At 37.1% G+C, this 18,292-nt stretch overlaps 1 protein-coding gene across 4 annotated transcripts in view; it reads right to left on the bottom strand.

Annotated features, from left to right (window-relative positions):
- Abcb11 (ATP-binding cassette, sub-family B (MDR/TAP), member 11) overlaps window positions 1-18,292 on the bottom strand; it is a 98,672-nt gene that overhangs the window by 1,523 nt on the left and 78,857 nt on the right. For 3 of the 4 annotated variants that reach the window (XM_013518807.1, XM_005393268.1, XM_005393267.1), the window contains 7 exons: window positions 17,767-17,970; window positions 16,233-16,474; window positions 14,259-14,415; window positions 12,584-12,781; window positions 8,941-9,147; window positions 7,364-7,510; window positions 4,731-6,557 (listed from right to left, as the gene is read on the bottom strand). In XM_013518807.1, the coding sequence (XP_013374261.1) occupies window positions 6,357-6,557; window positions 7,364-7,510; window positions 8,941-9,147; window positions 12,584-12,781; window positions 14,259-14,415; window positions 16,233-16,474; window positions 17,767-17,970 (1,356 nt within the window). In that variant the 3' untranslated portion in view covers window positions 4,731-6,356. Of the gene's footprint in view, window positions 1-4,730; window positions 6,558-7,363; window positions 7,511-8,940; window positions 9,148-12,583; window positions 12,782-14,258; window positions 14,416-16,232; window positions 16,475-17,766; window positions 17,971-18,292 lie in introns of those variants that run through there. The other variant, XM_013518809.1, reaches the window with a different exon arrangement.

Genomic DNA, 18,292 nt, shown 5'->3' with positions numbered 1-18,292 from the left:
TTGCATCCATGCAGCTACATGCCAATCACGTGTACCCTGATTACTCATTATGAACCTTAGGACACCATACAACTCACTAATGAGCATATTATAATGCTGGCCAGTGCTAATTAGATGATAATCATGTGCATTGCTTTATTTACAGTCTATCCATTTAAATTAATTGGCATTTAGTTGAACACAGTGTGAAGGAAATTAGAATTGGGTCTAAAAGTTTGTTGAAGTTACTTTCAACTGCCACCTCATGCACAGGTAAGATTATTCACTAGACCTGGAAATTTGGAGAAAATATAAATGGGCATAACACTTGTTTTATAACAGCAAATACACAAATGTAAATTTATCTCAAAATGTGTTTGGAAACAGCAATGAAATTTGCCATTTTGAAAATCTCTACCAACATCCTTATGTGACCTGATTACAGAGAGATGGTATATGCATAAGAGATATTTAATAAATCAAATCTTTAGTTGGAAATAAGAAGCAGAATCCTGAACTAACTTGAGGGCAATGTTCTGGAAATTGCTCAGGAATGGGAAACACATGTTTAATTCTTGAATACATATGTGGCAAACTATACCTAATTAGGATCCTATCTCTTTTAGTCTATTAGGACAAATCATCAAAATATTCCACATTTTTAAATTTAAATTTTTAAAAATTAGTACATAATTGCTAAAAAATTCCATGCATGAGTGAAACACTAAATTTGACGTGTCTTCTCATGGAAAGAAACTCCTCAGACAGAATAGACTCAGAGGAACTGTAGGAAAAAAATCTTAGACGAAAGAATCTACAGGATGACTTTTCTACTTTTTCTTCTCAAGTAGCATTTCTAGCTTACGAGCATATGCTTCCAGAAAATTTTGGAATGACTGAGGCTCTCTTTCCAAAAGAAGTTGGAGAATGTGTTGCTCTGAGTTTTCATAAATAGTAATAGAAAAAATATAAACAATCCTTACACTGGAACAAAACTTGTTTTGGGAAGAGATCCTCAGGGAGTTTAGATGATATGGCAGTTTTAATAGTTATGTTTGGTTACATTAAACATTCTTAGTTCTTTTCCTTTTGTCAACTCAACCAGGTGAATACTGCGAGCAGAACTTGACATGTGCCTACTCTTGACTAAGACGCACTTTAAATCTAAATACATGCTAGATTTTGAACATTTAGTATAATAAAATAATGTAAAATATCTCAGTGATAATTATTATATTGATTACATATTATGATGCCAATATTTTGGATATACTAGGTTAAATAAAATGCATATTAATACTTATACATACATTTAGATGTTTTATTGTTATCTGTTTACATTTTAAGTATTTAGTTCTCTTTATGAAATATGAATGAAAATGATGACCCAGGTCTTTTATATCCATGCTGTAGCCCATCCCCAACAATCTGCATGTATTTTCTTCTCACTTCCATAACCTATTTGTGATTTTGGTTTAGACTAGCATTAAGCATTTACATTGATAGGACTTTATAAATAATATACTCAGGCGAGTCATGTAGTGTGACATAAATATATTTCTTTTCTGTATAATTTTTCTTTTCCCTGAAAGCCAATAGCTAGGGCATGGGAACCAGGCTGGGTCCTGGGAAGCATGTGAAGCCTCTGTGACCACAACACACACACCCCCTGGAACCCTTGTGGAAGCTGGGCTGAACCCTGGACAGCTTCAGGAACCCTGGTGAGCCACCTCTGCCTCTGCCCCACTGGTGTGAGAGCCAGCTGAACTCTGGAAAGCTTTGAGAGCACCGGCGACTGCACCCTGTCCCCACACACCATCACGGGAGCCACGCTGAGCACCAGGAACCTCCAGATCCTTGCCCTACCACTTGTGGGAGTGAGCCTGAGCTCCAGGGAACTTCTGGATCTTCAAAAATGACAAAAAGAAGAAGCAAAATGCAATCTCAGACCTCCACCCCACCCAGAACAAGTTCAGGAGACATCACCACAGAACAGTTTGGAAATCACATGCCTGAAATTTCTGAAATGATAGCAACTGAAGTAAAGAAAAAACTCTATCAGGCCATAGAAGACATCAGATCAGAAATAATCTTCCATGTAAAAAAAGAAATGACAGCAATAATGATAGAATTGCTCAGCACATCCAAATAAGACATAGATAAGAAAATAGAAGAGCATAGAAAAATGATGGAAAACTTGAATGAGGAATATAGGAAAGAACTAGAATGCATGAAACAGATTCAAACAGATATTCAGGAAATTAAAAATTCCATTGAAAGCTGGCCAAACTGCTTGAACGAAGCTTTATCCCAATTCGTGGATTTTCTTTTTACTCTGTTGGTGATTCCTTTTGATATGCAAAAACTTTTCAATAAGATGAGATCCCAGTTGTTGATTCTTGAAGTATTTTCCATGCAGTTTTGTTTTTCTCATGAACTCTTTGCATACCCCTATGCCTTCAAGACTTCCACCTACTTTCTCTTCCAGAAGATCTAGTGTTTTGTTTTGTTTTTTTATCTAGTGTTTCTGTTTAATATTTAGATCTTTAGGCCACTTTGACTTTATTTTGGTGCATGGTGATAGGCATGGGTCTAGTTTTAGTCATCAGCATGTGGAAAGCCAGTTTTTCCAGCACCATTTATTAAAAAGGCTATCTTTCTTCCAGTGAGCATGATTGACCCCTTTGTCAAAGGTAAAGTGGCTGAGTGTGTTTGTGGTTGTGTCTGCATCTTCTAATCTGTTCCACTGATCTTCAGGTCTGTTTTTTGCCAGTACCATGCTGATTTTATCACAGTAGCTTTGTAGTTCAATTTCAAGTCAGGGATTGTGATACCTCCTCCCTTGCCTTTGTTGCCCAGGATTGCTTTTGCTATTCTGGGTTCCTTCTGGTTCTAGATGAATTTTAGGAATGTTTTCTCTAGATCTGTAAGGTATACCAATGGTATTTTCATCAGGATTGCATTGAATCTATATAACAATTTTGGGAGTATGGCCATTTTCACAATGCTGATTATTCCTATGCATGAGCAAGGAATGTCTTTCCATTTTTGAAAGAAAGTGCTCAAATCAGAAAGAACAACTGGGATGAGGGAAAAGAGAAAAAAAAAGAAAGAAGGGAAAGAATAGGTATATTTATATCCACAATATAGCTAAGATAATTGTACTACTAATATCTATTGGTTTATTGAAAGGAACAGTTAATGTGTAATTGAAAGGAACAGTTAATGTGTAATCTTACATGCCTATATCAAGTTATCTGAGTAACTACTTTGAAGACAACAATATGTAATATAACAAACATTATTAATTTCCTATCACCTTGTTTTGAAACTCTATATCATTTTTATTGTTTTTATGTTATGTTTATGCCTTTGTTTTTGTGATTTTGCTTTTGATAATTTCTCTTTAAAATTAAAAAAGAAAAAATATATCTATATACAAGGATAGCTGAGACAAGTGTATTGCTGATGTCTATTGGTTTATTGAAAGGGACAGTTAAGGCTTAAATTTGTTTTTTTCTTTTCTCTTGACCAATTTTTCATACTTATATCTGGTAATCAGAATGACTAATTTGAAGACAGCAATATGCAGTATAATAAGCATTGCTGAATTCCTACCATCTTGTTTAGTGAAGCTCTGTATTGTTTCTAATGTCTTTTTATTACTTGTTATTGTCTTTAATTGTTTGATCAGTCTTGCATTGTTACATCTGGTAATCTGAGCAACTTTGTTGAAGATAACAGTATGTAATATAATAACCATGGTTAATTCCTATCATCTTGTTTTGAAATTCTGTATTGTTTTTATTGTTTTGTATTTTTTTTGGTCTTTATTGTTGTTGTTATTTTTTTCTCTTCAAAATAAAAAAATAAAATAAAATCCAGTGAATAGTTGGCTGGGTATAGAAAAATTTCTTCTAAGAAATTGGAAGACAAATTTTTATATCTTCTTTTAGTTTTATTGTAGAGAGTTTCTATGCCATCATAATTCTTTGCCTATTTTCTCTAGCATGTTTTCCTGTTTTGGAAAATTTTAGTAGCTTCTCCTTTTTCCCAGTTTTCTAAAATTTTATAACAATATGCCATATCCTTCAACTATAGGAAATGTTCTTGAAACTATTTCTTTAAAAATTTCTTTCTCATATTTCTCTGAACTCTGTGGAACTGCTATTACTTATATTAATTAGCTAACTATTAGCTAATATTAGCTACCTGTTGTTACCTAATTATTGTACCTCCAGAATTGCTCCTCTAAATTTTTTCCCCTAATTTTCATATCTAATGAGATCAGGTTCATCCAGGGTACCTCCAGAATTGCTCCTCTAAATTTTTTATTGTACCTCCAGAATTGCTCCTCTAAATTTTTTCCCCTAATTTTCATATCTAATGAGATCAGGTTCATCCAGGGTGGTATGGCCATAGATAATCTTCATATCTATCTTTTCATTTTACCCTCAGAGAAATTTCCCCAACTTAACTTCCAATCCTGTTTTTTCTTCTGTAACCTTTTTTAAACTACATAAATTTTAATTACTAGGGTTACAGAGAAAGTTTAATCCCAGCACAAACATGTCATAAAAACATTAAGAAATTAAAGACTTGTGATAAGTACCAAAATAGAAAATAAAGACTTGTGATAGTGTCAATTCTTCAGCCATCAGAGAAATATTAATAATGTCAAATTGTAGAGACCAAATCTTTGCCAGTGATAGGCAGAGGATACAGGATAAAATGGAGACACTGACACCCCCTGGTATTAAAAAATAAATGTGCAACTTTATTTATTTATTCATTTTTGAAGTTGTAATCTTCTCCCTAGTCACTGAGTCTCAGAAAGCAATTGTTTTCCCAAATCATTTTTACATTCTGTCTGGTCAGTCTTTCTCCACTCATAAATAATTTTCAAATGCCTTATTTGAAAAGCCAACTCATTCATTCCTTTTTTATACCACATAAATTCCATTCTAGGAAACTGGCAACCTCCCAGGACAACGTCCATGTTTTTCTCTTTGAAAATCCACTTTACAAGCAGACTTTAGCTCCTTTTTTCAAGATTAGAGAATGAGCATGTGTTCCATTTAAGTCCTTCTAGTAGGCATCTTTATTCTGCAAGTTTCAGAACTGTCTTTTTTCACAACTAGACTGAATTCCTCTACCCCTCCACCTCCTCAACTTGGCAACCAGCAATAGTTCCATCCTGAACAGTTAACCTGTTAAACCATCTTAGCAGTTATTTAGCAAGAAATACTGAACAGGCTTATGCTTTGTAGTCATAAGCTCATTTCTTCACCATGGGAAGAAAATATATAAACACAGAGTGGCTTGGGAGCAAAACAGTGGAAGACAACACTGTGATGATGGAACAGTTGGGTAGGGGCTAAATTTTTATTTCTACTATCAAGAGCTCTTTTTTGTGTGCTTATTTGTATATGTTCATTCTTCCGGACTCCTGTTTTTACCTGAATATGCGGAAGTATCTCTTGTCTCATTGAGTGAATGTGAGTGTTTTCCTAATCTTCGCACTATCTCTGTTGCCTGTAATTTCCCTTCTGTGTGTATGTGTGTGGGGGGGTCTTCTGTCACTGCTTTTGCTTTATATGTTAATGTTTTTCCTGGAGATCTTGGACAGTCTGTTCCTATGCAAGAATGAGACACTGAAAAGCCTGGAAAGCTCTGAGCCAGCGCGTGCATGTTGTTAGCCAGTGTGCTTCACAGTAGAATAATCTATCTGGCTAGGGATGTTTTTGGAAAGATTTTTAGCATTGAGACCGTAGATATCTTTTCCTGTATTGACCATTCATTTTCCAGTCTCCTGCCAGAGGAAGATGGCTGGAAGATTTTCTGTTCACATATTTCCTTACACTCAATCCTGTCTCCTCTGTCAACCACCACTTTAACTGCAGTCTGTGTCCTCATGTGCAAGCCTACTTGTGAGCTCCCCTGGAGAGAGAGCCGCTAACGGTTCTGCCAGCACTGGGCTAAACCAGCCAGCCTGTGGCAGGGGCTCTATGTCTCTGCTTCTTCACAGGTTTTCAGCCCATTCTTCTATCTTCAGCCCCATGTGTCCCTCTCTCCCCACTTCCAGAAAGACCAAGGACTTTACATCCTGAGCCTTTCTCGGGGTCTATGGTACAAAATGAGATGCTCACGGGCTTCTCTCGCTTTGGATTCTTACTCATAAGGACCCTGGTTTCTTTCATTTTCTATATGGACATCTCAAACTTAATTATTATTGAAGGTCATTAGAAATTAGCTTGGATCCCAGTGTGTGACCATGTCTACAAACATAGGATATTAACACTGCCCTGTAAAGATGCAACAACCTGCAGCACACCTGTACTCTGAGCATCATTGGTACATAGAGTTCTTGCGTGAAGTCAACTGATGGGGGCTCCAGTAGTGACCAGCTTGTAGTAGGCCCCCTTCTGGGCCATCAGTTCTTCGTGACTTCCTTTTTCAATGACTACTCCTTGGGATATAACAACAATGATGTCTGAGCTCTGGATGGTGGACAGGCGATGGGCAATGACAATGCAGGTCCGACCTTCTCTGGCTTTGTCTAGAGCAACCTGCACTGTCTGCAAGAAGAGAATAACAAGCTGATGTAGACACATGATTGTTCATAGCCCACCACAGTGAGACTGTTTCAATATTCGCTGAGTAACAATTCCATACTTAGTGGTAAATCCAAAGACTCAATACAGGAGAGGATTAAGCAAGTGTTTACTGATTCAATGCATCAGTGATTTAAATTCCAGCTCACAGGCTGAGAAACTTCAGTGAAGTGAACATGGGCATAAGTGTGAAGCCACTATTTAAGTTTACAGTACTTGATCTAGTTTACTAAAATGAAATCAAGGAAAAAATGTAGGGGGTAATGAAATGGTCATTCCTGATAGTTTTCTTTACTGGTGACATTTAGCTGTGTCCAAAAGGATTCCTGGTTTCTAAAGTGATAGTTATAAATTTTGGATTTCATAATTGTGTTTTTCCCAATGCATCTCCCCTCATGCATATCACATACCACCTTGCTTGTGTTATATGTGGCCTATGTGCCCTGTTACTTAACTTGAGAACAATAAAACATGTTATACCTGCCAGGTGACTTAAATTATTTTACTTTATTTAAGAAAGTTAATTATTTCCCTTTGGGGAAAAGATGTCACATAGCCTATGAATCTTAAAAATAAAGTTAAAAATTTGATTTCAACCAATCTTATGTTAAATGATTTTCTTCAGATTATTGTCTTTGCTTCCACAAAGCATTGCCAATTTCTACTGTTAAGGAATCAGAACATTGGAAATAGTGCCATTTTCTAGGGACAAATCTTATGGCAAAAGATTCATTCATGATGATCTAAGCCATTAGAAAATCAATACGTACCTTTTCACTTTCTGTGTCTAGGGCAGAAGTAGCTTCATCTAGTAGCAAGATTTTAGGATCTCGTACAATGGCACGAGCAATAGCAATGCGCTGTTTTTCCCCCCGAGAGAGTTGAGACCCCTGGGTCCCGACGTTAGTTTCATATTTCTGGAAAAAGTGTGGAAAGCTTGAGAAGTAGAAATAGTCAATGCTCCTGTGCTATGTGGACAGCACAGTTTTAATAAGGATATCAAACCCACTTGGGAATATAAAAAAAAAAAAAAAAGAAAGTTGTGCTGAGAAACAAGGGAATTTTATCACCCACATCTGCATTTCTTTTAGGCTTATATTTTCAATCTCTTTCTCCTTGTGTCCAGGTAAGAACCTGTACAGGAGATCCTCCTTGATTTGAGACTACCTAATTTCTAGTCTTTTATCTGGAAAATCTTTGCAAAAGGGAATAATCCCCAGAATGGAAATGCTTTTTTAGAGACCTCTGGCCCCCTCCTTCATTAGAACAATGATATTTTGAAATATAAGCCTTGGTTTGAAATTACATTCTGCTACTTACAAGCTTTATGATTATAAACAACTTGTTTAATTTTCTTTGGGCCTCAAACTCATCTGAAAAACGCAATATCACTCACTATCTACTTTACACATTTGTTGTTTTTGATAAAATTAGGAAGAAAAATGTCTACTTAGACATTTGACATGGCTACATTAATAGTTAAAAGTCACAGAATATTTATTGAGCATCAAGGATTATGCCAGGACATCATTTAATATTCACAGAAACTTTAATCTCCCTATTTTAAAAATTCTAAAACTTAGACATAAAAAAGCAAGAAATGTGTATAAAGACAAATAAGCAGCAAAAGTGAAATCTAAATCCAGGTGTATCTAGCTTCTGAGTCCACCCTTGACCACTACCCTATCCTGCCTTCCACATCAGGGTTTGTTTACTTCCATTGCCTCCTGACAGATGCTCAGCTAAGCCACGTGAGGCCCATGACACCTCCTTTGTTACTGTAGGGATGAGGTGCTCAGTGAAGGGTGTTAGGGGCAAGTCTAAGAAAAAGGCAATAAACCACCACCACACATAGCACTCAGCACCAAATACTGAAACATCGTGTCAGTAATAGCAGCAGCAGCTTTCTTTGTGCAGCTGTTAAGTGTATTCTTTCATCTTAATGTTTTTATTTTTGGTTTTTGCAGATGGAATAAATGATCTCAGAATAGATAAGCAATTATTCCAAAGTCACACACATACACAGTTAGTGAGTGACAAAGCCTGGACTCAAATCCATCCCTGTCTGTTCTAGATCTCAGGCTTTCCCCACAGTGCTAAGCTAGAACTTCCTGTGGTGTTGCTTTATGGGTAACAGATTCGATAGCATCCATTTTGGTGGATAATACTTTCCCAAACTATAAAATATGTTAATGAAGGACATTTATGAAAAGACTAAGACAGTACTATGACATGGAGAAATAAATTGTATTGCCTTTGAACTCCTCCTTGAAACCACGACGATAACACTTTTGGTCATCCTACCTCTGCCCCATCTCTGTCAGAGAGCGACAAGCCTGGTACTCACCTCCGGGAGTGACATAACAAAGTCATGCAATTGAGCCTGCTTTGCAGCTGCTATGACTCTTTCCATGGGAATATCTCTGGTGTTGTCCCCATATTTGATGTTGTCCTTTATGCTACAGGCAAACAACACCGGCTCCTGGGAAACAATCCCAATGTTCGAGCGGAGAAATGTGACGTTCACTTTTTTGGTGTCGTGTCCGTCTATCATCTGCCGATAGAGATGATGGGAAAGGGCACAAATTTTTAGAATTCCAGCAGTGGGTAACGTTCATATTCTGGAGCTGAGTGGTATGCAAGATATTTGTTTTCTCTAAGAAACAACATTCCCAGAGCCCTGAAGAATTAATTCTTGGGCTGGGAATATAACTCAGTGGCACAAGCTCCTGCCTGGCAAGTGCAAGGTACTGAGTTCAATTCCTGTGATGAAAAAAAAAATGAATTATTTTTCTTTTGACCTCTAGAACTGGTGTCTCTCAGGAATGGTTATAACACCAATGAGGCTATAGTTTTGTTTTTCCCAAATTCTAGCTCTACAGATGGTACAGTGTCTAGAAAGACACTCAGGATAGTATTTAGTTTGAAAAATTCTCCTTATACATTGGTGCAACATAATCTCTGTAAGTATCCAGAATTGTTCTACTGTGAAGCTCTGTGAGCTATGAAAGGATTTTTCTATGCAAAGTTATTGGCCAATATAAGGATCAAGTCTGTGTTCTTGATTTTACAGATAGCACTTTCTGAATAACTGAGGTAATAAATCCAGGGAAAGAAAAAAACCTTTTGTTCACTTAGTCAACAATCATATACAGAATCATCTGCCACAAAGATTCCATGCAAAACAGACTGTATTTGTTATACAAGGAAAACATAGCATCTGTTTTCTAGAAACTCACATTCTAGAAGGCAGATCAAAAGTATAGTACTCAAACATCTACCATTAGAGCTGGTTCACTAACGAGTCCTAGAATATTACAACTGTATCTGGCCCTGTGATATCAGAAAAAAGATTATATTTGATGGTGTGAATAGATTATATTTTAGATCATTTCCAAGCAATAAAAAAGCAAACATTAGAAAAAATATCAGGCATTCATCAACAATATCTACCCCTCATTCATCCTATTCTACTTGATTTCCACAGTACTGTGCTTATATCTGCAAAGCACAACTTAGCACCTAGAAATCAAGCTTTCTGTTAGTGTTGTACATGTACATGTGCATTTTGAGCTCCTAGAAGGCAGAAGACATACTTTAGGCTCCTTAGGAATCTCCCCCAAAGAGTACTGGACACCTCATAGGTAGCTAATTAAGCATTGAAAATATTAAATAATTGCATTTGGTAGCTTCCCTAGGAGCAAAGAGAATTTTAAAAATTGATAAGGTGGTATTCTTCTACTTAAAAATGTTTGTAAACATGTTTCACAATGATGCGACAAAAATACACTGTGCTTATAAAATAGAAGCAAAAAATTATTTCTTCATGGGCCTTGCTTCCAACCTGTGATCCAACATTTGCTGTGTGCATTCAGAGAAGTGCACTTAGTATTCACACTATTGTTGGAGAGGTCACACATGATAGGTTCAGGCCCCAGCATCTCACATAGTTCACAGTCTACCTAGCTGATGAGCATGAGAGAGTTGGCATTTTGGGAAACTGAGCCTTTTCCCTTACTGAGAGATTGGATCTTCAGTGCAATATGTTTTGTACATTCAATCACCACATTCTTTCAACCAACTGAAAATCTTTACATCAAGGTTAATAACAAAGTGATTATAAATTATGACAATAAAGTTTTGCTACTTATTTACATAACTTCCTGGATTCTGCCAATATCTCTTTGCTTGCTTACTTGCTTTAGTCAAGGGAATCTTTAGTTGCCTCTTTCAAGTTTCTGTTAGCAATTGTCTCCATAATTTTATCTACCTTCATTTCAATGACAATTATACTCTTCAGCAAATCAGATGGGACACTTTAAAATACTAGGATTAAATTACTGATCAAGTATGAAGCAAAATAAAACAATTTTAAACACATACCTCTGACCCACTTCTTAGAAAACTACTTGTGGATATGTTTCAACAAAACTAGGGTGAAATCCAAGAAAGGGCAAGATACGGGAACAAGAAAATAAGGGATCTAGACTAAGAAAACATTGTAAAGCCTTCATTGGGTAACAAATGTTTAATAGGCAGAAATTAGTCCAAACCTTTATAAAAATGAAGGAAAGAAGTAGGCCCTCAGAATAAATGGCAAAACAGAGACATTGGAAAAATATTTTTTAAAAATTAGAAGGCAGAGAAAACAAGAGAAAAGAGGGCCTCTTGTAAAACACTGTCAAGAAGGAAAATATTCTATAACATCTCACTACTTGAAGTGAACAATATTTACATAAGTAAAATAAAAGCTTTTAATTAATTTTGAAATTTTAGACTCAACCTATAGTAAAAACCAGAATGATACTGTTATAACAATGCAGATTGTATGCTCTTGGTAATATTAAAGAATGGTTAAAACCTGAGAGGTAAAAGGAGGAAGCCAGAAGTAAAAGATAAGATGGTTAACATTCTCATTTTAGAAAGCAAGAATTCAGGGGATATTATGTATTGGGTAGCAAAGCAATAAAAATTGTATTAGTCAAATTTATAAATAGATTTAAAATGCTGTAACTATATTGAGATAACTGGGTAAAAGGAGAGGAATGGTAAAGGTAAGCTAATTTTCATGTCTTAAAAATAAATTAACAAAGCCGGGCACAGTGGTGCACACCTGCAATCCCAGCACTCAAGAGGCTGAGACAGCAGGATTGCCATGAAGTTCAAGATCAACTTGGGCTCCATAGTACATTCAAAGCCAGCCTGAACTACTAGCAAGACCTTGTCTCAAGAAACCAAACAAACAAACAAATTAAAAAGTCTACAAAGAGGCTGAATTTGTTAAATCATGAAAACAGCAGCATGAATATTTTAGAGACATGGAAGTAAGCAGTGAGAGATTTTAAAACATCAAGTAGCTAAAATAGTTGTCTTTCAGCAAAGAAATACAAAACAATGTTACTTTTGTTTAAAATCTTTTTCATTACTTGACTTTGCTATCTTTTAATAGATTAGTTGGGTGGAAAAGGGAAAGAAATACTGTGAAAGAAATAAACAACAAAACAATTCACCAGTGTTTCACATATCCTTGCCAAAGCTTTATCAATTTGAGCTCCTTACATCATTTAGGTTTAAGCTTCTGGAACCAGGATTTTCTTTGATTTTTCATGATCAATCCCCTTCCTTCCTCATTTATCATTGTGTCCCTCATCATCCCCACTTTTTTCCATTCCTGACCATTAGTTTCCTGATTAATCTACACGTTCTGCTCCATTTACCAGTAAGGGAGAGCTCTTGCCAAACACACTCATCTCCAGCTTTGCGTTGTGCCCAATTTTCTTTGCCTAACTGGTCAGCAGGCCATCTGGAACCGGGGAGAATATGATAGAAATTGGGAGGTAGAATCAGGTCAACCGGCAAATGGCTGGAAATGGGCTAAGTGCCCGAGGCAAGCACTTTAGAGGAAGCCTGACAAGGCACAATCTTGGAGACCACTTTTACAGAAATTTTTGGTAGAAAGCGAAATTCTCAAAAGCATATGCAGTTCTTACCACTTTCCCTTCATCGGGATCATAGAACCGTTCCAGCAGCTGAATACTGGTGCTTTTGCCACACCCACTGCTCCCAACAAACGCCACTGTCTGTCCTGGATTAACCGACACTGAGAGACCATTCAGAACTCGCATATCAGGTCGAGAAGGATATGTAAATTTACAGTCAACAAAGTCAATCTTCCCCTGGAAATTGTCCTGTGGATGGGAAGATTGGAATTACGTATGCTTCTACTGCAGCCTAGAATATTGAAAATGCACCTAAATCTACATACCTTGTTGCCAAATATAGACATAAAACTCAATGAAATGACATCCTATTCCCTATTCTGGCAGGTGTAGCATAAAGAAGAATTGAGCAATAAAATTAAAGACATCTGATCTTTTATTTCCATTCTAATCTAAGGAGATTTTCTTGTCATCCACTCTTTTACACACCACATGGAAGAGAATAGCTAAAAGATAATAATACATCACAGAAACCAGTCACTATCTGAACCTCTGCAGCCCTATTCCCCGAAAGACTTACTACAATAACATCATACTCGAAATGACTCTGAGAGAAAGTTACCTCAGGTCTGTAGAGCAAAGGTGAATACTTTGTGGTGTTTAAAATCTGAATTATGAACTCTAGATATGAATAGACATTTAATAGACCACACAGGGACTATACTTGTATTGAGCTGAAGGAAAAACAGGTCATTTGACCAATTTAAAAACATTCCAGAATCCAGTTTACCTTTACTAATGTGTTCTGGTTTGCTTTGCTTTCTTGAACATATGGAGATTTTAAAAAAATAGGAAAGATTAAAAACACTTCTGGGAATAATCAATTAGAAGAAAAAATATTTCTTGTTGATATTGAATTAATTTTCTGAGCATTCGGATGAGCTGAAATCTGTGTCCAGATAAATATGAGTTCAATCAATGTCGTTGGACAGGAAGAACTTGTTTTTCTACATTTCATACCAAAATATCATAATTGTGTAGGTCTCAAAAGACATCTGGTTTCATTTATTCTGGAAGTAAATGTGCTTTAGATGACACAGATTTTAGCCTTCATTGGTGTGATGGGCTTGGATGCGGTTTGCCCTGGAAGCTTGGTTCCTAGTGTCATGATGTTGAGAAGTGGTATGGCACATCTAAGCGGTGAGGTATAGTGTGAGGTGACTGGGTCACTGGGGGCACTGCCTTCCAGAAGAATTAATGTAAGTTCTTTTTAGACCCTAGTTTGTCCCTGAGAGAAGCTTATTATAAAAAAGTGAGACTTGCCCCTCCCCACTGCAGCTTCCCTCAAGCATGAGCTTCTGCCGTGATGCTCCTCACTGTGAGGTGATGTTGATAAAGGGCCATCAGCAGAGGCTGAATCAGGGCCACCTGATCTTTGGCTCTGAGCGTTCAAAACTGTGAACCTTATACACTGAGCAGCCTCAGGTATTTTGTTATAGTAATAGACAATGGACTAATAAAATTACATATTATTGCTTTATTCAAATGCCAACTTTATGGATGATATAAATGCTGATTACTTCACTCATGTTCATTCACATATCTATTATCTCTCTGTTCTGAGTGCACGTAAATGAAAGCAGAAATTTGGAAGCTGAGTGGCACTGTCTGACCACATCCAAACACATACCACACATATGCACAATTTCCCCGGCTCAACACTTACCCATTTTTCACCCTCATTACTGTATACACTGATTGGAGGTCTTCGGTCCAGCAGTTGAAAAAAGCGTGCAGCTGACACTTTAGCTTTGGCATAACTTGGGGTGTAAGAGAAGGCTCTCCCAACTGCTGTTGCACTCAGCACAACTGCAGAGATCACCCTGCAATCAGACAGATACCCAGGTTACAGAGTGTTGGGATGTGGTTGGTGATGGTGGAAAAGTCAAGAGTGTAGGGTCAAGACCTGGTTCTGCTAGGGGAAGACCACAGCCTTGAGCAAGATATTTCAGACCTATCTGGGTAAGCGGGGGTTAGAGATTGGCAATTTTCAATTGTGTTCTATAAAAAAATGGGTGAGGGATGAAGTGAACAGGGTAGGGCTCAGACCTACCTGTTGTCTGCCACAACAACTTATAACATATTTTTTGTTTGTTTGAGGGGGGAAAGTTTGACATTTACTTTTTAAAAAAGGAGTGGGGACTGAAAGATCACCCAAGATTGGGTTAATTCTCTTAAAATTCTAATATTAGATCATAATGGACAATGTATCAGTTTTATGTAACTCATGGTTCAGACAAGATTAGAAAGATGACTGCCTATACCCTTCTTCTTGGTTCAGCTCTAATAATAGTCAACATAGATTTAATGAAAGAACAAATGAGTGAATGATAAATATGATGAGAGATATCTTTGCCACTGCATAGACTATGATATGAGAGGAAGTCCTCCAAACTGTCCACCTGTCCCCCTATTCACAGAGAGCCTGGCCAGCATGAAGGTGAGGGCAGCAGATGCGTTTGTGTGCCTTAATGCAAAGTTATAAGCAGAGTTGCAAATCCAAATATCTCCAGAGGTCCACTCCAAAGCTTAAGGAATGAAAACATTCAAAATGAAATGAAAAATGATGAACAATGACTTTCCAGTTTTTAAAGCAAGGTCAGAAACTGGGAGTTTTCTGTAGTCCTTCAATTTTCACATGTTGTCAAATAGTTGCTGAAAAGTTGTGTATAAACTAACAAAAAGAAATAGTTGGTGTTTTCTGATTGGGTTAGTAGATTTTAATATCAAATATTTAGTAAAGAGATTCTCCTGTGATTATAGCAGAGGATTAGAAAAGTGCTGGGAGAAAGATAACAGGTGAAAAAGAACTCACGGCTGGTGAATGAAACTCGAGAGAACAAATTCTTATTGGGACTACTTTTCCTGAAGACTTTCCCTCACTGCCCCCCACTGCACCCATGTACATGGGCTCCCAGTCTGTAGACTCTAGCCTCTAGAAATGTGAGGAACTGGGCTCAAAGCTATCTTATGAGAAAAGAAGACTCTGGCATTATTAAGAAAGGAGTTTAAGGGGCCCTATGTGGTCTATATTGTCTCTACCTATGGGAAGTCAGCTAGAAGCCTGCTGTCTTTTCATGAGACTAGAGAAGTCAAATATGACAGCCCTATGAACCATCTTATTCAAGGCTTCTGGGGTTTCTCAGCATTAGCAAATGTAGTAGGTCATAAAGATGATCACATTAATTCATCGTATCATGAATTCCTTTGCAATATGATTGTTTTACTCCTCTCATTGGTGATGGGTTCAATGTCTCTATTCTTTAAATCTAGGCTGGATTATATGACTTTATTTGGCCAAAGATACATCAGAAAATGTGACACACGGAGAGACTTAAAAAGTTCTTGCACACTGGTGTTTGTTCTTTGTTGCATTTAGAACTCTGAGATCATTCATGCAGAAAACAAGCTGACTATTGGAGAGGCCATGCGGGGACAGGTGTATACTCTGAAGCCTAACTCAGATCAGGCCAGAAGAACTACCTGATAATCCACAGTCTTGAGAAGTAGTAAATCCTAGATGTTTTAAGACACTGAGTCTGGGATGGTTTGTTAGGCAGCAAAAAAACCTAAGTGATACAACCAGGCAACTCCTGCTTAGGATGTCTCTCTTTTCTGACCTTGGTGGGATATTTCTCACCTGAACACATAGCTGTAATGGAGCCCCTCATTGGGAATTAAGTAGCCTCCATATCTGTAGGAAACACAATTTGCAATAAATGGTATGCCTTGGGAAAAGCCAAAGCAGATTCCATAGACATTTGCTTTTTTAATGGCTGTTTTGAATGACTTCTCCAGCTCAGCATCAAATTCTTCAATAAAGAGCTTCTGCATTCCAATCCCAGAAACAGTACGAATGTTACTGAGGGTCTCATTGGTAATCTGAAAAATTAAAGAGTATTAGGAATAAAAGAGCAGAAATAACCCCTTTGTGATATTTTAACAACTAAATGGATTAGATCTCATACAAATGGCAGGATCTGCTACAAATTGGAGGTGGAATTGTAGCATCTGACAATACAGAGAAGTTGCTAGAGGTCAACCATACTGTACCGTGAGATTTTGTCAGCTAAATTCAGGTTCTATTAGTTTTAGCGTGGCTTTTTTCCTCTACTTCTGAGGGAGAGAAGCGTGAAGAAAGTACCCATGCATTACTTTTCAAGCTTTGTATTTCCTTGCTAATTTCATTTGAAATGTCTACAGTGGCTATCTTTAGATATCTTCTGAGACAAAAGACTACTCATAGTATAAATTTAAAATATTATGTTCTACTTTGCTTAAAAATTAACCTGATCAAAAATTATTTAACTTAAAATTAATGTTATTCTGTCTACATTATAAATGTGTGTTTCAATTGTACTCTAAGATGATTAATCAATCTTTCTAAATTAGGGTCCTACCCTTTAGAAAGGCATAAAAGTGGATACATTATATCACTGGCATATAAAATCCTTTGGCTTTGTCTAATTGAGCAGTGTCACATCTGTTCCATTGTTCCATGAAAATATACAAAGCTTTGGTTATACTGAATTTGTCAGTAATGAATGTGTTCATGTGTGGGTGTGATTTTTTTTAACCTGAAAAATGTTCATGTCATCATCCTCTCATTTACTCCTTGATGACCAGATGCTAATTAGAATAGACTTTTGACATAGTTAATGTCACAGGCATAGTTAACACTTAAGTATATTTGAAGCCTAAACTGCAGCTCATGATTCTATTTGCAAAAGGCATTCTGCATGAGCCTAGAAGACACTAAAGTGTGACAACAGAAAGCTTGTGTCATTAAAAAGTTCTGCCCGTTCCTTCTGTGGCCAGCAGATCTCAGGGAAACCATTAACCTGAGAAAATCTCATAGAAACTGAACTATTATACCCCTGCAAGTGAGAATACAACAAATTGTGATGTGGAATATAGAACAGTTTTAGAGAAAATTGAACATGTAAACATCTGTGTTTACCCCACTATTTCTCCTCACCTGCTGAAATCTGTGCATTTTAGCTTTGTGGTCACAGACTCTGGGTCTGGTCACATGTGCAGAAGGCTGGTGGGAGGCTGCTAATTGTGCATGTCTGTGGGCTTATGGATTCCTAAGTCTCTTTGTATTTTCCATTTTTAACAGTTTGCCACACAGCCGTTCACTCATAAGCAGAAACTTAGAGACATAGGCTTACCTGCCCTGCTTTCTCCAGAGCCTTTTTGTCTTGAGCAGCAAATCCTGTCAACATTTTGGTCTGTAGGGCTCCTGATAAAGCCAAGAAGGGGAAGAAGCACACTACGACCAGGCTGAGCTTCCAGCTAAAGAGGAAGGCGATGATCATGGCCACCAAGACGTTGGTGAAGGAATTGACCATCATCCCGATTTGAGAACCAGCAGCCTGCAAACCAAAGCAACCAACCCGACTCAGACACGTGGTCTCTTTCATCAAATGCCATTGTGTGAAAGGGCTATTTTATACCAAAAAGAAAGGTTATTTTTTATTATTTAACATATACATAACATAATATTTATCATTTTAGCCATTCTAAATATATAATTCAGGGACACTGAAAACATTACACCTGTTGTGTGACCATCACATCTATACCCCAAACTTTTTCATCATCTCCAGCAAAAAACACTGCACCCATTAAACAATTATCTCCTCCTCCCTCCCCATGTTACTGGAGAATTTATTCCAGTCTCTGTCTTGATAAAAT

The sequence above is a fragment of the Chinchilla lanigera genome, unplaced genomic scaffold, assembly GCF_000276665.1.
Source record: "Chinchilla lanigera isolate Chin_1 unplaced genomic scaffold, ChiLan1.0 scaffold00048, whole genome shotgun sequence".
Classification (NCBI taxonomy): Eukaryota; Metazoa; Chordata; class Mammalia; order Rodentia; family Chinchillidae; genus Chinchilla; species Chinchilla lanigera.
Note: the sequence above shows the minus strand (reverse complement) of the source record. Positions and strands in the feature narration are given on the sequence as shown.